Source organism: Melanostigma gelatinosum, assembly GCF_949748355.1.
Source record: "Melanostigma gelatinosum genome assembly, chromosome: 3".
Taxonomy (NCBI): domain Eukaryota; kingdom Metazoa; phylum Chordata; class Actinopteri; order Perciformes; family Zoarcidae; genus Melanostigma; species Melanostigma gelatinosum.
Window position 1 is genome coordinate 1,279,712 of NC_136636.1, and position 20,000 is coordinate 1,299,711.

A 20,000-nucleotide genomic window follows, 5' to 3' on the forward strand; every position below is an offset into this window, starting at 1 on the left:
ACAGGTTTCTCCACAGAGCTGCAGCCAGCACACAGTCATCAGACAGGATTCCCTACAGCACACCAACACCAGCGAGCGTCACGTTACTGACCCCACGTCATCCCGAGAGACTCGCACGCTTCTGTACGAGTGTTTCTCACCTCATCGTATCCAAATATGGCTGCGTAAAACGTCTCCGTCATCGATTTCATTCCTTCCTTCCTGTGGCTGGCACCGACCTACAAGTAATGATGTAGAGACAGAGATGAACGTTAAGCACAGAGTTCCTCTCATCACAGCACTCCGCTTTGGCGTTCTCTCTCTCCGTCACTTCCTTCTGAGCCTCTGTGGATGGAAGAAACGTCCTGCTGGCAGCTCTGTGGGGCTGGACCTAATGCTAACATGCTACAATAACAAAGCTAACACGCTGTTAAGTCCTGCAGGCGTTTGGTCACAAACCAAAGTATGACACACATTAACATGTCGACCTGGTGAAGCACTCTTCAGAGTGGGTGTGAAGATGAGCGGCTCATCACAGGGTTGCTGGTTTGATCACCGGCTCCTCTTGTCAACATGCCAAAGGGTCCGCGGGCAAAACGCTGAGCCCCAAAACAGCTGCCACGGTTATGAATAACTCCTCAATCAGTCCTCACGAGCCACTAAACACGCCGGGACAGTTCATGCAACAGTCACAAAGTGAAGTTCTGCACAATAACGTTGAGTCTGACGGATTCTCCTGCTCGGCTGCAGACGTAATGAAGAACACGGAGAACATGACCAATGTTTTTACTGCAGCTTAACACAATTAGCATGAAACCTAAGAGCCACTCCAATCACTGCCCCCCCCCCACACACACACACACACACACCATTGTTCAGGTCTTTACTGAGTCACTTGTCCTTTGGAGAAGGTCAGAGGAATAAAGTGTTTATGTGAAGTGGACGTAGTCGTCTCGTTGGTCTGTGGATGTTTTGAAGCCTCCAGTTCAGCGATTCGGCCGTCACCATCTTGTTTCAACCAGAGAAGAGAGACACAGAGAGAGAGAGAGAGAGGGAGAGGAGTGTATGTGCGCGTGTGTCTGTGAGTTTATCAACATCACTAATTGGCTCAATCACAAACACCTGTGTGCCTGAAGCCATTTGAAAATATTCTCCATAGAGATCCCATTGAAAATAAAAAGCTTAATAATTCAAAAGGTTTAAAGGTTAGAAATATAAAAAGTCATAGCACCCCTCTGGTGAAAGAGCTGAACATTTTAATAGTTGAACGGTTTCTGTAGCTTAAAATATGAAGGAGAAGAAGAGGTGCGACGGAAGAAATAGAAGAAGTTGAATAAAGAAACAGGATAACAATAGTTGGAATGCTTAACAGCATTCCAACAATGAACATCATGCTGTATTGAAGAAGACTTGAAACTAGAGATTGAGACATAAACTCATGTTTACAATGTTTACTGAGGGAATAAATCAAGAGAGAAGTAGAGTCATTTTCTATAGACTTCTATACAACCAGAGGAGTCGCCCCCTGGTGGACACTAGAGAGAATGCAGCTTTAACATGTTCGCTGTCTTTATCGAGCCTTTTACAGCTGACGTCATCAAAATGACGTGTTGGATAATTGGCAAAGTGTCATTTTGCTCCAACCATCCAGACGAGTTAAACGTTGAACGTCTATGAAGATGCATATAGCGGCGTTATTGTCACGATATTACCGGTAAACATGACACACACACACACACACACACACACACACACACACACTGAACTCACCCCCATGATTTTGCTCCTCTGCTCTACGTCCTCCCACATTGAGTGGACGATGTAACGGCACATGTACTTTCCTTCTCTGCCCTCCTGACGCATCCGCACCAAACACATCCTAGAGGAAACAAAGACGTGAGACGAGGAAACAAAGACATGAGACGAGGAAACGAAGACACGAGACGAGGAAGCGAAGACGTGAGACGAGGAAACGAAGACGCGAGACGAGGAAACGAAGACACGAGACGAGGAAGCGAAGACGCGAGACGAGGAAACGAAGACGCGAGACGAGGAAACGAAGACACGAGACGAGGAAGCGAAGACGTGAGACGAGGAAACGAAGACGTGAGACGAGGAAACGAAGACGTGAGACGAGGAAACAAAGACACGAGACGAGGAAACGAAGACACGAGACGAGGAAGCGAAGACGTGAGACGAGGAAACGAAGACGCGAGACGAGGAAACGAAGACACGAGACGAGGAAGCGAAGACGCGAGACGAGGAAACGAAGACGCGAGACGAGGAAACGAAGACACGAGACGAGGAAGCGAAGACGTGAGACGAGGAAACGAAGACGCGAGACGAGGAAACGAAGACGCGAGACGAGGAAACGAAGACGCGAGACGAGGAAACGAAGACGCGAGACGAGGAAACGAAGACACGAGCCGAGGAAACGAAGACACGAGACGAGGAAACGAAGACACGAGACGAGGAAACGAAGACGTGAGACGAGGAAACGAAGACGTGAGACGAGGAAACGAAGATGTGAGACGAGGAAACGAAGATGTGAGACGAGGAAACGAAGACGTGAGACGAGGAAACGAAGACGTGAGACGAGGAAACGAAGACACGAGGCGAGGAAACGAAGACGTGAGACGAGGAAACTAAGACGAGGAAACGAAGACGTGAGACGAGGAAACGAAGACGCGAGACGAGGAAACGAAGACGCGAGACGAGGAAACGAAGACGCGAGACGAGGAAACGAAGACGCGAGACGAGGAAACGAAGACGCGAGACGAGGAAACGAAGACACGAGCCGAGGAAACGAAGACACGAGACGAGGAAACGAAGACGCAAGACGAGGAAACGAAGACGCGAGACGAGGAAACGAAGATGTGAGACGAGGAAACGAAGATGTGAGACGAGGAAACGAAGATGTGAGACGAGGAAACGAAGACGTGAGACGAGGAAACGAAGACGTGAGACGAGGAAACGAAGACACGAGACGAGGAAACGAAGACGCGAGACGAGGAAACTAAGACACGAGACGAGGAAACTAAGACACGAGACGAGGAAACGAAGACGTGAGACGAGGAAACGAAGACACGAGACGAGGAAACGAAGACGTGAGACGAGGAAACGAAGACACGAGACGAGGAAACGAAGACACGAGACGAGGAAAACGAAGACGTGAGACGAGGAAACGAAGACATGAGACGAGGAAACGAAGACGTGAGACGAGGAAACAAAGACGTGAGACGAGGAAACAAAGACACGAGACGAGGAAACGAAGACACGAGACGAGGAAGCGAAGACGTGAGACGAGGAAACGAAGACGCGAGACGAGGAAACGAAGACACGAGACGAGGAAGCGAAGACGCGAGACGAGGAAACGAAGACGCGAGACGAGGAAACGAAGACACGAGACGAGGAAGCGAAGACGTGAGACGAGGAAACGAAGACGCGAGACGAGGAAACGAAGACGCGAGACGAGGAAACGAAGACGCGAGACGAGGAAACGAAGACGCGAGACGAGGAAACGAAGACACGAGCCGAGGAAACGAAGACACGAGACGAGGAAACGAAGACACGAGACGAGGAAACGAAGACGTGAGACGAGGAAACGAAGACGTGAGACGAGGAAACGAAGATGTGAGACGAGGAAACGAAGATGTGAGACGAGGAAACGAAGACGTGAGACGAGGAAACGAAGACGTGAGACGAGGAAACGAAGACACGAGGCGAGGAAACGAAGACGTGAGACGAGGAAACTAAGACGAGGAAACGAAGACGCGAGACGAGGAAACGAAGACGCGAGACGAGGAAACGAAGACGCGAGACGAGGAAACGAAGACGCGAGACGAGGAAACGAAGACGCGAGACGAGGAAACGAAGACACGAGCCGAGGAAACGAAGACACGAGACGAGGAAACGAAGACACAAGACGAGGAAACGAAGACGCGAGACGAGGAAACGAAGATGTGAGACGAGGAAACGAAGATGTGAGACGAGGAAACGAAGATGTGAGACGAGGAAACGAAGACGTGAGACGAGGAAACGAAGACGTGAGACGAGGAAACGAAGACACGAGACGAGGAAACGAAGACGTGAGACGAGGAAACTAAGACACGAGACGAGGAAACTAAGACACGAGACGAGGAAACGAAGACGTGAGACGAGGAAACGAAGACACGAGACGAGGAAACGAAGACGTGAGACGAGGAAACGAAGACACGAGACGAGGAAATAAAGACACGAGACGAGGAAACGAAGACGTGAGACGAGGAAACGAAGACACGAGACGAGGAAACCAAGACGTGAGACGAGGAAACCAAGACGTGAGACGAGGAAACGAAGACGTGAGACGAGGAAACGAAGACACGAGACGAGGAAACGAAGACACGAGACGAGGAAACGAAGACGCGAGACGAGGAAACGAAGACACGAGACGAGGAAACGAAGACACGAGACGAGGAAAACGAAGACGTGAGACGAGGAAACGAAGACATGAGACGAGGAAACGAAGACGTGAGACGAGGAAACAAAGACGTGAGACGAGGAAACGAAGACGTGAGACAAGGAAACGAAGATGTGAGACGAGGAAACAAATAGTGTGTGTGTGTGTGTGTGTGTGAGAGAGAGACTCACCACACGTGCAGCTGCGCTACCAAGAACCAAGAGTTGAGTGTGTCTGGGAGGGCGCACTCTGAAACAAACACAGCAACATCTTTATTTGCATGACAAACATTATTATTATTGGTAACAACAGTATTTTAAGGTCCATTAATTGATTAGTCCAGCTGTTCTGATGGGTGTCAGTAAAGCTTCCAAATGATTAGATTAAATGTAAAAACATGTTTGTTTTGGTCATTTACAAAGATAGTTATAATATCTAAATGTGGTGAAGAATTCACATTAATAAAAAAGAGATAGGAATTCAAAAAAAGCCAAGAAACATCAGGTAGAGACAAGACTCCCTCGGATGCAGCGACACAAATTTAAACTGTTCTGAAAATAGAAAGTGATGTGAAGACGACGCCAAAGCAGTAAAAGCTCGTAAACGTGAGGAAATATGAGCCTGAATGCAGTAAGTCTGATTCATAATGTCAGGCGGTGAAGGGAAGCAGAATATCTAATATTTATGAAGTCTTTACACAACACATATTTAACAAAAATCATCTGGTGCTTCAAGTTCATATTTTATAGCCACAACGACGAATCTGCAGGTTGAACACTAATAAAACAAATAATTAGCTGCAGCCTTGAAGCATCACGTCCGATAGCAGCAGCCCACATCTGTGATCCAATCAGAGGACACTACAGACGGGACATACGGTCTCCAAGTGACGGAGCAATATTAGAGAGAGTTGGTCTCCGTGTGCCAGCTGGTAAAGTGTCAAATAAAAGTGTCTCCGTCTGAACCGCTCCTCTGCCATTTTAAACAAACGATTTTCCAGCTTTTTCTCAGCGTTATCGACAGGATGTTCTCCTCTACACTCAGACAACTTTCTCCAGATCATTTAGGGACCCGTGTAACGTCTCCCAACGTCTTTTAACATCACAATCAAGACGTTTGATGCCGATCGGAGCAAAACAACAGCTTAAACAATTACAACCAATGAAATGAAGACGCTAGGAAAGAGGAAGCTCAGGGAAACGGTATCTTTGATGCCGTTCTATCAGGACCTGGACCAACAAGCGATATAAACAGCTTCTCCAGCCTTTACGTCACTCGTTCAGCGCTCCCGGAAACACACCGAGCGATTGAATGCGTTGTAAATCACGTCACGCGATGCTACTCAGACAATCACATGTGTGTATTCTGATAAGCATCGCGGCTTTAGTGATATACTCACAGGGGAGAGACCGAGTAGTGGGAGGGGTATCAGAGTCAGACGTTATTTCACATTCGTCTTTAACCAACAATGGACAGACTCTTATGTCTTCATTCCTCCTACGGCAGTATTGTCTCATATGTTCAGAGACAATAGCTGTTCATCAGAGTCAGAAGCTGGAAAACCATCATCGTCCAGTCCTTGAACACATCATGTGTTATGAACGCTCCCGTCAGAAGAAGCAACCAAAACTAAGATTACAATTGTGATATTTCATCCATAGGTCCCATTTCAAACCTCTCCTCTAATACAGCGTTAACTTTTACCAGATTCTGTAAAAACATTAAACTGTGAGCTCCTCAGTGAAACTATGAAGTCATCATTGATTCATCTGAGACCAGCAGTCATGTGACAACAAGGAGGAGAAACTCTGACTGAACTACAGGAAGTGAACACAGAGAGGAGAGGAGAGAGGAGAGGAAAAGAGAGGCTGAAGGAGAGGAGAGAGGAGAGGAAAAGAGAGGCTGAAGTAGAGGAGAGAGGAGAGGAAAAGAGAGGCTGAAGTAGAGGAGAGAGGAGAGGAAAAGAGAGGCTGAAGGAGAGGAGAGAGAGAAGAGAAGAGGAGAGGGGAGAGAGGAGAGGAAAAGAGAGGCTGAAGGAGAGGAGAGGAAAAGAGAGGCTGAAGGAGAGGAGAGAGGAGAGGAAAAGAGAGGCTGAAGGAGAGGAGAGGAAAAGAGAGGCTGAAGGAGAGGAGAGAGGAGAGGAAAAGAGAGGCTGAAGGAGAGGAGAGGAAAAGAGAGGCTGAAGGAGAGGAGAGAGGAGAGGAAAAGAGAGGCTGAAGGAGAGAGGAGAGCAGAGGAGGAGAGGCTGAAGGAGAGAGGAGAGGAGAGAGAGAAGAGAAGAGGAGAGGGGAGAGAGGAGAGGAAAAGAGAGGCTGAAGGCAAGAGGAGAGAGAGAAGATGAGAGGAGAGAGAGGAGAGGAGAGGAGAGGAAAAGAGAGGCTGAAGGAGAGAGGGGAGGAGAGGTTGTTAAAATGTGAATAGCTGAATATTATTACCTGTGTTTTTACATCAGTGGTAACACACCTGGACACTTGGAAGAATGTTGTGTATATAGATTATTCATATATAAATGGTCAGAGACTCAACGTGCATGTTTTCTTCTCTTTAATGACTGATGTCATCATAACCGTTATTCTCACTCCAGACATGTTCTGGTTCTGTCTCCTCTACTCATGACGGTTGTGTTTCATAGAGGAGCAGCACTTTCATTTCTCACTTACTGTCAAAGAAGTCGTCGTAGTTGATTCTCTCTACGCAGCACGTGTACATCCGCAACGCAGCGATCTTGATTTTCTGAAGACAAAAAGGGAGAAAACAATGAATGAGTAACATCAGAAACATCTTTACAGGAAACACACTGCAGCTAAGATGATTGTCGTGTCCACAATGGATCAGTAGTTATACATGTAGGCAGTAGATGGACCTGCGTTAACAGCATTAAGGATGATTTGAGTACTGAATGAAGTTATTAAACACTGAATGAAAAATCTTTAATTGATGCAACCGGCTGGTTTGTTTCTGTTATCTGAAATATATTTGATGTTTTTAGCTTTTTGCCGTTTTTTTAACCACCTGGTTAAATAAAGGATGTATACGAGATGAATAAATTAATTCCTTTGAACTTTTGAGTAACAGTTGTGTGTGTGTATGTGTGTGTGTATATATATATATATATATACACACACATAGTATAAAAGCAGTGTGTGCAGCAGTGAGAGATGCTGTGATGTGTTTGAGTTGTTGTGTGTTCACATGCTGGGAACAATATTTAATAAATGAAGCTCCTGCTGGGAGGTCAGTCCTCCTCTGACCACCGCACGCACACGAGGGGATCCATCGTCAGTAAAACTTTATTTACACTCTGATGGTTAACGTTAAAACTTTATTTACACTGATGGTTAACGTTAAAACTTTATTTACACTGTGATGGTTAACGTTAAAACTTTATTTACACTGTGATGTTAACGTTAAAACTTTATTTACACTGTGATGGTTAACGTTAAAACTTTATTCACACTGTGATGGTTAACGTTAAAACTTTATTTACACTGTGATGGTTAACGTTAAAACTTTATTTACACTGTGATGGTTAACGTTAAAACTTTATTTACACTGTGATGGTTAACGTTAAAACTTTATTTACACTGATGGTTAACGTTAAAACTTTATTTACACTGTGATGGTTAACGTTAAAACTTTATTTACACTGATGGTTAACGTTAAAACTTTATTTACACTGATGGTTAACGTTAAAACTTTATTTACACTGTGATGGTTAACGTTAAAACTTTATTTACACTGTGATGTTAACGTTAAAACTTTATTTACACTGTGATAGTTAACGTTAAAACTTTATTCACACTGTGATGGTTAACGTTAAAACTTTATTTACACTGTGATGGTTAACGTTAAAACTTTATTTACACTGTGATGGTTAACGTTAAAACTTTATTTACACTGTGATGGTTAACGTTAAAACTTTATTTACACTGTGATGGTTAACGTTAAAACTTTATTCACACTGTGATGGTTAACGTTAAAACTTTATTTACACTGATGGTTAACGTTAAAACTTTATTTACACTGATGGTTAACGTTAAAACTTTATTCACACTGTGATGGTTAACGTTAAAACTTTATTTACACTGTGATGGTTAACGTTAAAACTTAATTTACACTGATGGTTAACGTTAAAACTTTATTCACACTGATGGTTAACGTTAAAACTTTATTTACACTGATGGTTAACGTTAAAACTTTATTTACACTGATGGTTAACGTTAAAACTTTATTTACACTGATGGTTAACGATAAAACTTTATTTACACTGATGGTTAACGTTAAAACTTTATTCACACTGATGGTTAACGTTAAAACTTTATTTACACTGATGGTTAACGTTAAAACTTTATTTACACTGATGGTTAACGTTAAAACTTTATTTACACTGATGGTTAACGTTAAAACTTTATTCACACTGATGGTTAACGTTAAAACTTTATTTACACTGATGGTTAACGTTAAAACTTTATTCACACTGTGATGGTTAACGTTAAAACTTTATTTACACTGTGATGGTTAACGTTAAAACTTTATTTACACTGTGATGGTTAACGTTAAAACTTTATTCACACTGTGATGGTTAACGTTAAAACTTTATTCACACTGTGATGGTTAACGTTAAAACTTTATTTACACTGATGGTTAACATTGAAACTTTATTCACACTGTGATGTTAACATTAAAACTTCATTTACACTCTGATGGTTGAATGATTGAATTAGTAAATGTATCGCCCACCTCAAACCTTCCTATAATTCTATTTTCTGAGTTGACTTTGACCTGATCATTGTTTAAGATGACAGACAAGAGAAAACTGACATATTTAAAGTGGATGTTTTTGATTTAACAAATTAAGCTTATTCATGACTTTGTGATTTCTTTGTTATCCGTGACTCCTGAAGGAGCTGAACTGAGAGAACTCTGTCCTCCCTCTCATGTTCTTCACCTCGTCCTTGGTCCCTCCATTCCTCCCTCCTTCATCACTCACCCATTTGTTGTATTTGAGCGGTCCCGTGAAGCCCATCGCCTCGATGAGCTTCGTGAAGGCCCCGACCTCTTCCTCCGTGTGCTGCCGCGTCTCCTTCACGTTAAAGACCTGACGGACGAGAAAAAACAAGTGGTGAGGAGGAGAGGAAAGAGGAGACGACAGGAGAAGAAATGTGGGAGAGAAAAGAGAGGAGAGGAGGAAGAGGAGGGAGAGATCAGGGATGAAGAGATGGGATGAAAGGAGGAGAGTAAGAGAAAAGAGACAGAAGATGAGGAGGGAGAGATCAGGGATGAAGAGACGAGATGAAAGGATGAGAGAGAGAGAAGAGAGAGGAGACATAGAAGATGAGGAGGGAGAGATGAGGGATGAAGAGACGAGATGAAAGGAGGAGAGTGAGAGAGAAGAGAGAGGAGAGGAGGAAGAGGAGGGAGAGATCAGGGATGAAGAGACGGGATGAAAGGAGGCGAGTAAGAGAAAAGAGAGGAGAGGAGGAAGAGGAGGGAGAGATGAGGGATGAAGAGACGAGATGAAAGGAGGAGAGTGAGAGAGAAGAGAGGAGACAGAAGATGAGGGAGTGAAAGCAGCTTTGACAGACGACACAGCATAAAACACATGACTCCTTAAAGCTCGTTAGTCGTGTGATTAATTATTATGTCACGAGGACTTTCACACAAATCGAACAAACATTATCCGTCGTCACAGAACGTGTAGTTTTATAATAAAAGGCATCGACCAATCACGTCGTGTTGTTTATAAAAACGACAACACGGAGGCTCTGTAGTCCTTTAAAACTTTATTACTCCTTTCAACGTTGACAGAGACAGCGCGGACCAGATACACTCCTTCCCTTCTTACCTTTCACAATAAAAGCCCTGGACATATAATATTCGCAGGAGAGTCTTTTGCATTTTATTTCGTTGTCGTTAATTGTCACGTTCTCTGTGTTTAAAGGCTTTAACTTGTACTTAACCTAACTAACCCGTATCAATACTGCCAGCAACAGTGTCTGAGTTTACTGAGTGTAGTTTAACTTGAGTTCTCTCTGATGAAGTTACATGTAGGGCTTTTATTACGAAAGGTAAGAACAGAAGGAGTGTATCTGGTCTGTGCTGCCTTTGTCAAGGTTGAAAATAGTAATATTTAAAATAGCAGTCTTTGTTCAGACTACAGAGCCTCCATGTTGTTACGTCGGTTCCTCACGACCTGATTGGTTGATGCTTTTATTGTTGGTGCGAAAGTTCAGCAATATTAACCGAGCTCTGAAAAGAAACGCGTATTATTCATGTTTCTGTGTGACGTCTTCAAAGAACACGTTGACGTGGGAATTAACTCCACAGAACAAACACCCTCAGTGTGTAGAGGCCTTTAAAGGGGGCTTAATGTTCTCTGTGTTTTTACTGTCTGACCCTCATTAAATCACACGCACGCACACACACACACACACACACACACACACACACACACACACACACACACACACACACACACACACACACACACACACACACACACACACACACACACACACACACACACACACACACACACACACACACACACACGTTACTCTTCATCGCCATGAAGGTCAGACACACATCGCCTGAACATGTGGAGTCACTCAACACATGGCCCTGAATCTCTGCGGCAAGATAACAGTCAGATTAAACTCTTAACTTATTGTTTTTGCTCGGAACGCAAAACCTACATTTCACTTTTATTGTGAAGACGTCACAGGAAAATGATTCGTTATTGCTTTTCTATAACCTGTGAAAGAATGATCCATGTTTATGCTCCGTTTGACTACGACCTCCTGATTTTATGTCTTATTTCATATTTATTTTTCCTCATATTTGGTGTTGTTTAATTATTTTAGGTTTTTGTTAAATGTTTTGTAAAATTGTCGTTAAGGAACCCCTTGAAAACGAGATGGTACATCTCAAAGGGTTTAATAATAAAACAATATATTTGTTTCTGAGTTGGTGGAACTTTGTTCGCTATTCTTCAATAAAAGTGGTGAACACAAGACACGAGCTTACGATAGAATATTATCTCAGTGAGTCGGTTTTCAATGTTATAGAGAGGAAAAGTAAAAGCAGAGGAACCAAAGTAAAATGAAGAACCTCCAACTTGTCCTCAACATAAAATCTCTTCTTCCACTCGGGTTTGTAACAATAGTCTGTCTATAAGAAGTGGACGTAGTCACCGTGACGTCCTCTATTGTTTGTGGACTGATGTTGTGAAGCCTTCAGTTTGGCGTATCGGCCGTCGCCATGTTGTGGTTTTTTGCAACCAGTGAACAGGAAGTGACCATATCTGGACTGAGGAGGAGTGACGTAGAGACGCCATATACGTCTCTGGTAGAGACCTGTCAATCAGCGTGTAGCCCCGCCCTAAAGCATCCCCTGCTTTATGGTCTGTGTGACTCTAAATGGACCATAATGTACTAAATGAACATCATGCTGTATTGAAGAAGACTTGAAACTAGAGATTGAGACATAAACTCATGTTTACAATGTTTACTGAGGTAATAAATCAAGAGAGAAGTAGAGTCATTTTCTATAGACTTCTATACAACCAGAGGAGTCGCTACATACTAAATGAATCGTCTCTTAAGCCGTTACACCTGTGTCTCTGTGAGGGTGTCTTGTTACCTGTGAGGTGAGGTGAAGTGTCCGACATGGTGTTAAACTGGGAGAAGACACTCTGGCCAGTTGACAAGCTGCTGAAGCTCTGGAGAAACCGGCTTCTTGATGTAACACCTGGACGGAGACGCAGAGAGAACCAGATATAAACAGTCCGAGAGCAGAAGAACAAGCAGATATTTGACAGTAAATCAGGTTCATACCAAACATGTATTAAGTTACATAAACAGTAGAAGTGATACATTGTTGTTGGAGGGAATAAATAAATAAATAAATAAATAAATAAATAAATAAATATCGGGGATCAACACGTTTCCATGACTTCATAGGATGCTATGATAACTGCTGCAGTGTTGCGATATTTAAAAGTAAAATGAGAAAAACAATAACACTGTAAAAAATAAATGATAAACGACAGCTCACGTGTGAAAACCAATATTAGAGGACTAATTGATTCAAAATAAAAATATTTCTGTAGCTGTGAGGTAACTAGTTAATCGCTTTAAACTAGTAGCTGTGAGAGGTAACTAGTTAATATATTTAAACTAACAGATGTGAGCGGTAACTAGTCAATATATTTAAACTAACAGATGTGAGAGGTAACTAGTTAATCTCTTTAAACTAACAGATGTGAGAGGTAACCAGTTAATCTCTTTAAACTAGTAGCTGTGAGAGGTAACTAGTTAAACTCTTTAAACTAACAGCTGTGAGAGGTAACTAGTTAATCTCTTTAAACTAACAGCTGTGAGAGGTAACTAGTTAATATATTTAAACTAACAGCTGTGAGAGGTAACTAGTTAATCTCTTTAAACTAACAGATGTGAGAGGTAACCAGTTAATCTCTTTAAACTAGTAGCTGTGAGAGGTAACTAGTTAAACTCTTTAAACTAACAGATGTGAGAGGTAACTAGTTAAACTCTTTAAACTAACAGCTGTGAGAGGTAACTAGTTAATCTCTTTAACAGTAGATGTGAGAGGTAACCAGTTAATCTCTTTAAACTAGTAGCTGTGAGAGGTAACTAGTTAAACTCTTTAAACTAACAGATGTGAGAGGTAACCAGTTAATCTCTTTAAACTAGTAGCTGTGAGAGGTAACTAGTTAAACTCTTTAAACTAACAGATGTGAGAGGTAACTAGTTAATCTCTTTAAACTAACAGCTGTGAGAGGTAACTAGTTAATCTCTTTAACAGTAGCTGTGAGAGTTGGTGATGTTGTGGTTCGACAACAACTCAAACACACACATTATAAACACAAAACAAGTTATTAAACAACTAGTTATTACAGTACATCTTTCATGTTATCACATCCTGTCACTGTGTATCAAAAACAATCCGTTAGTGCTTGTTAAAGAATTTAATGTTGGTTTAATCAAATCCAATTAGCCGGCTAAGCTAATAGTAGCTCATTACCTTCCCGTAGGCGGCTCTGGACGCTGTGACGTTAATAACATGGTTATTAACGCTAATAACGTTTCTGACCGCAGACTGCAGCGGCCAGCGATACATGACTCTCTCCCCGTGTCTTAATGTCACAGCGAAGAAGCGGCTTCCTCCAGTGAAACCTTCAAGTTTGGTAACAACAGTCCTGTTCCTGTCTCCTCCTCCTTTCTCAGCAATGTCAACGGGATTCGTCCGGCGCCGAATTACGTCCGACCAGAAACAAAGGTTCCGCGATGGGAAATGGTTCCGATTGGACAGCGGTTTTTAATGCTGACGATTTAAATATTGTTTTGTTTTTATTTTGTATTGTAGAGCCAACGTATTTACCAATGAGTTCAAAGTCATTTAAAAATTCCCTTAATTCAAAAAATATGTATTGCCATGTAGGTTATTCATATAAAAGTAATTTGCCCTGGTGTGTAGTGTATATATACTAAATAAAAATGAATATTAATATGACCCACTGTCTGTGGGAACTGAAAGTATTTTCATGTACTCATCTGCACTTCCCATAAATAATTACCTTTTCATCCTGTAATTCAAACAATTTATAATTTACAATTTATAATTTGCTGTAGATCATGATTTGTGTGGTGCTTCTTTAAGAAGCACAACATCAAACTGTAAAAAAATAAAATAAAGACAAACCAATGAATCAACTGAAAATTACACCATACAATACAAATGCACCACCATATAGTTGCTATGTACAACAGGTAAGCAAATAATTGCCTAAATACAGCAACATGTGGTTCAATATTCAGCTCTGCTTCTGTCTCTGCTCACTCCTCAGAAAATGTTGGTGTTTAGCTGCTTGTTGCTTGACTTTCTTGATCAGATAATATTTTCTTTCTGCTATTTGGTGCAGTGCATGCTGTGTGCTGTGGTTTTATCGGAGCTTTTTCACTACAAACAGCTGCCTAAAGAGGTTGAAACATGGCTCAGACTCAAATGTTCAGGCCACTAAACCAAAACAGTGAACAAGAAGAGGCTAAAAGGCTCCTCAGACCTGCAGACTCGCCACAAATGAGCCTCTTTCACACGATTGCAGTTATTTGATTCAATGCTGATGTCTCATTTTTCTCTTCCATCACAGGAACAGTCATCCTTTCAGATTACCATCACAAAGGGACAATCTACTCCAGGGCCACAGAGTAAGCAGGGCCACGCATGGCTGCCTCAGACTGTTCACAGCCATCCAGCTAATCAGCTGCTTCCTGCTGAAGCTCAGACAATCACAGTGTGTGACGCAGTTCTGCATGAAGGACTTGAGAGCATGATGTGTTCGTCCATCTTCTACAAACACTGGCATATAAATGTAGTTTGACACCCAAACCGACACACGAACACAACGTTTTCATTCTTGTAAAACACAAATTACTTTTATACAGTTGTGGAGATGTTTGAAGACGTCCTCCTGCAGAGACATCTGGTGCTAGCGTGGCTCTCTGATCAGGGCAACGTCCACCATCCAGACTGAACTACAGCAACAGATATTGGATGCATTGCTGTGAAAAATGACCCAGACGATGACTTTGTCGAATCCCTGACCTTTCCCAGACCAGACCGGTCTGTCCACGGTGGACCAGTCTCTGCTGGAGGATCTGGGTCTGTCCACGGTGGACCGGTCTCTGTTGGAGGATCTGGGTCTGTCCACGGTGGACCGGTCTCTGCTGGAGGATCTGGGTCTGTCCACGGTGGACCGGTCTCTGCTGGAGGATCTGGGTCTGTCCACAGTGGACCGGTCTCTGCTGGAGGATCTGGGTCTGTCCACGGTGGACCGGTCTCTGCTGGAGGATCTGGGTCTGTCCACGGTGGACCGGTCTCTGCTGGAGGGTCTGGGTCTGTCCACAGTGGACCGGTCTCTGCTGGAGGATCTGGGTCTGTCCACGGTGGACCGGTCTCTGCTGGAGGATCTGGGTCTGTCCACGGTGGACCGGTCTCTGCTGGAGGATCTGGGTCTGTCCACGGTGGACCGGTCTCTGCTGGAGGGTCTGGGTCTGTCCACGGTGGACCGGTCTCTGCTGGAGGATCTGGGTCTGTCCACGGTGGACCGGTCTCTGCTGGAGGATCTGGGTCTGTCCACGGTGGACCGGTCTCTGCTGGAGGGTCTGGGTCTGTCCACGGTGGCCCGGTCTCTGCTGGAGGATCTGGGTCTGTCCACGGTGGACCGGTCTCTGCTGGAGGGTCTGGGTCTGTCCACGGTGGACCGGTCTCTGCTGGAGGATCTGGGTCTGTCCACGGTGGACCGGTCTCTGTTGGAGGATCTGGGTCTGTCCACAGAGGACCGGTCTCTGTTGGAGGATCTGGGTCTGTCCACGGTGGACCGGTCTCTGCTGGAGGATCTGGGTCTGTCCACGGTGGACCGGTCTCTGCTGGAGGATCTGGGTCTGTCCGCGGTGGACCGGTCTCTGCTGGAGTCTGAGCTGAAGGAGGTTCTGGTGAACCTGCATGAGTTCATCTGGTTTCACCAGAATCCGACCCGGTGGCTCCGATGTCGAGCATCAAGAACAACTCTATAGAAACAGACCATCTTCTCTCTTCTCGTCATAATAAATGTTAAAAGTTTCTCGTCGTAACTTTAACTTCTATACAGTTTCATTGATCTCGTGTCTCCTTTAAACTCGATTTTATTTTCTAATCTCAAGCGTTCTGTAGTCGCTATGGTTACATGATGAACTGGAACGCACTAACATTTTACATCAGAAACGTTTCCGATCTCTGGACGTCGTCTGAGGCCGAGCAGGAAACGCTCTGCTTGTTGAGTGGGTCGAAAAGTCCACAATGAGGTGACTGTAACATATAAATACTTATTAAAGTACAAGTACATAAAAACTCATGTTTCCAGGAAGTAGAGCGAACGTTATTATATGATGTGTGGTGAGACGTCAGGCTCCACGTCTGTCTCTCTCCTTACAAAAGTACCGTTGTTTTTTCTGTGAGTGTGTACGTCAGCAAAAAGGTAAATTAATAAACATGATAATACAAAATAAACTTAAATAAACTTTATCTGTTCAGCAGCTTTCATTCAGGGACTCCAGTTCAAAGTGCTTTACAACAGAGTGAAGAAACAAGAGATCAAATAAAACAATCTAATTAGAGCGCTCGTACCCAGCATGCATTAGTGTCTTTTGTGTTCATGCATGTGTTGATGTGCGATTGTCTGTTTGCAGTCTCGTGCGTTCACTTGTGTGTGTTTGTGTGAATAAAGAGTGATCGATGGCGGACTCAGAGGAAGCGCAGGATTCCTGCTCGGCTCCTGTTCCTGTGAGAAACCTCGCTAAAGAAAGCAGACATAAATAACCACTCCGCCATCCTGCCCGCAGTACTACACAGTGTGTGTGTGAAGATGTGTGTGTGTGTGTGTGTGTGTGTGTGTGTGTGTGTGTGTGCGTGTGTGAGAAAGTGCAAAGAAAACAAAGGTCAAAGGATGTATTTATAATAGAGAGAGTGAGTGATGGCCCTGCTTCTCCTCAAAGACACGCAGTAAAGTGTCCATGTGGTGTGTGTGTCCGTCAGCTGCTCTCACAACGGGAACAGAATAAAGTCAGCGAGCGTCTCACCAAAGAGGGCGAGCGCCTTGTTTCCACATGGCCCTTTGGTTGGAAAGAGACGGAGCCATAAGAAGAACGGTTGTGAGCAGAGGAGCCGTTAAACCGACCCGTTAACGGATGATTGCAGGTTTAGATCAGATTCAAAGGGCAATTTGCTTCACTGACCACATGCTGCTTGTATGGTAATGGGATGTGGAGTCCAAATAAAGGTGCACCTGATTAGATTTCAGAGTTGGTAAATGTTGACAGATGGGGGGGGGGGGGGGGGGGGGGTCGTCCCGGTGGGTCAGCGGGCCGCAAGCTGAGACCCGTCGTCCCGTCTTCAGTGTGAACACGCGTTGCTTTAAGTACAACATCTGCAGACGTGTTCTTCAATCCTTTTATTTGCTTCGTCGTGCAGAAACGTGAACAAAGTCCATTTGTTTCAACCGACAACCAAACACACCGGTTGGACCGTGACAACAAACTGTTCAAGGATTTCTGTTCCGTTATATCCGGTCCAGCACCATCCAATGTACACACAGATAATAACAGTTACATTTCTGGTTATTCCAACGCCATATTTGGCTCTTACATATCGGTTATCTTTACCTTTTTTGTTGATCATGATTTGGGGACAGAAGGTTCATGTCTGGGCTGCACGGCGGTGTCGTAACGCTGTCGCCTCACAGCCTGGGGGTCGAGCCCGGGTTGGTCGGCCCTCCCGTGTGGAGTTTGTTCAAAGACATGCAGCTTCGGTTTACTGATGCCTCTCCATTGGCTGCAGGTGTGGATGTGAGCGTGAACGGTTGTCTGTCTCCAGGTGTCGGCGACCTGTGCAGGGTGAACCCTGCCTTCGGCTTCATTCCTTCATTCCTCAGGCTCCAAACATGCACAGGTTGCCCTGCGCCTCCTTGAAGTGTTGTCTACTTAAACATAATGTATTTATGCAACAAGTTTGTAGGTAGCTTGTTGGTTTAGAAAGCGACAGCATGGTTGTGGTTGTGTTGACCCCAGAAGTGCTGCTTGCAGTGTTGTCTGTTGTCTGTTTGCTTGCTTTTTTCAAAGTTTCATGTTGAACAAGTCGCATGTTCAAATTGCACCCAAATCCACACGGCACGTCCTTGGGTCTCCAGCAAAGCAGCAGCCAAGTGTGAAGTTAATCAGATAAACGGATCTCCAGATACGTGAAGGACTCACACACAGACAGACAGAGACCAGAGCACCATTCACGCATCGGGCTGATGCTTCAAGTCATTGCACACTCTGTGTTAAAGCAGACCAACCCGGCGCTGGACACAAAACCACGAAACGTTTATTCACGGACAATGATGCTCTATGGATAAACAAATTAAATATGTGAACATCTTACTGATAGCTTCTTCATTTTTGACTTCAGTTAGTTGACAGTGATGAGAACAAACAGCAGCAACACGATTCTAAATACATACAGACAGTAAAAATAAAATAAGATCGATCTTTAATAAAAATCAATGTAGTGCCTCCCTGAGGGTACAAGTTGAAAGTACGAGTGCAAAGGAAGGGAAGGATCAAATACAACCTGGAGAGCTTTACTCTCCTACATTCATTTGAAATAATGGATTAAAAATCGTTTTTTTTCTTCGTTTACTGAATGAGTAGGAGACAGGCTAGCAGGTTGGTGGAAATGATGTACAGAAGAAAAGGTAGAGCAGAAGGGAGGTGCGAGCTGAGGACAGACGTCAACAGAGCCGACAGGGTTTGAAGGCAGCAGAATGGACTCCGCTCAACGGGGTCAACGCTGAAGTTCGGCCTGCGGCAAAGCGTGACCAAAGTAAAAGTTGGGGATAGTTTTCCTTCTGGTGGCAACCCGCTGAGTGTTCATTACGCCTGTGAAAAGTTGACCCATTTCTCCTCGCCAGAAAAATATAATTATTGCAGCGAGCGAGCCGCACACTGCGTGTTGTGTTATTGGCGTCAGGCTTCTTGAGTTTGAATTATGCGGCTTGTGGAGAAAATGTATGAACACTCAAGTCAGCTTTACACCAAACTCCACTCAGACATTCCCAGAGGGGACCGTGGCTGCCAGACTTTGTGTAACGGGACTAACATGCAGCATTTGGGGAACAAACAAATACCGTCCATGAATTTATATTGCGCACCTTCTAACCCAGTGAAGACGGACACAAAATGAAAAGGCTCTGCAACACGTCTGACCCGTCTGCATCCTGTCGTGTCAGCTGGTGTCATCACAGTGTTGAAGGAAGAGACGAGACGAAGGGCCGAGAGGCAAAGATCTGAGGAGGTGGTGTCCGGACGGATCGGCACTAAAAAAGTGCCAAAGATGCAAAAAACAAGATGTAAATACAAGAGGAGAGGAAATGTCTGAGTGTGTGACGACAGAGCGGCTCTCCTGCTGAGACGGCCTGATTTCCAGAGCGTTTAAATGGTGGGGGCTAAAACAACAACACAAATGACACGTTTAAGCCTTCAGGTTATGCTAACACTCTGTTTCTCTTTCTACTCTCTCCATCCTCCTCCCTCGCTGCCTGGCTCTTCCTTCCTTCACCCCCCTGGCTAGTGTTACCACTAACACCTCCTGACGCAGGACAGGGTACCAGCCTGCTGTACCAACTGATGATCTAACCGACACAGCTGCTCTGTGTGTGTGCGTGTGTGTGTGTGAGCGTGTGCACACGTTCTGCTGTTAAGCGAGGCAGTGACATACCGCACCACAGTATAAGAAACAAGTGAGATCCGTTCAACAGTGTGAGTGGTACTTTAATCTGTTTTTTTATTTTTTATTTTTCCTCGATGAAGGTTGAATGTCTGGTGACGCTTTCCAAGCTTTTTATGAAGTTTTCTTATTTGCTTTACTCGTTCTTAAAATAACACTGCAGCTCTGTGAGGCGGCACTTTGCTGCTTTGAGCTAAATGCTAACATCAGCATGCTAACATGCTCACAATGACAATGCTAACGTGCTGATGTTTAGCTGCTA

The 20,000-nt window shown here is 44.1% G+C and overlaps 2 protein-coding genes across 2 annotated transcripts in view; one reads left to right on the forward strand and one right to left on the reverse strand.

Annotated features, from left to right (window-relative positions):
- Window positions 1-13,660, reverse strand: part of uqcc1 (ubiquinol-cytochrome c reductase complex assembly factor 1) — a 19,816-nt gene extending 6,156 nt beyond the window's left edge. Inside the window, exons 1-8 of the mRNA XM_079265614.1 lie at window positions 13,460-13,660; window positions 12,059-12,166; window positions 9,408-9,515; window positions 7,078-7,150; window positions 4,609-4,666; window positions 1,750-1,858; window positions 141-218; window positions 1-52 (exon numbers count right to left, since the gene is read on the reverse strand). The exon at window positions 1-52 is cut by the window's left edge and continues 62 nt beyond it. Of these exons, the coding sequence (XP_079121740.1) occupies window positions 1-52; window positions 141-218; window positions 1,750-1,858; window positions 4,609-4,666; window positions 7,078-7,150; window positions 9,408-9,515; window positions 12,059-12,166; window positions 13,460-13,555 (682 nt within the window). The 5' untranslated portion in view covers window positions 13,556-13,660. The remainder of the gene's footprint in view (window positions 53-140; window positions 219-1,749; window positions 1,859-4,608; window positions 4,667-7,077; window positions 7,151-9,407; window positions 9,516-12,058; window positions 12,167-13,459) is intronic.
- LOC306775284 (E3 ubiquitin-protein ligase TRIM39-like) overlaps window positions 1-20,000 on the forward strand; it is a 193,118-nt gene that overhangs the window by 103,489 nt on the left and 69,629 nt on the right. The gene's annotated exons all lie outside the window — the stretch shown is intronic.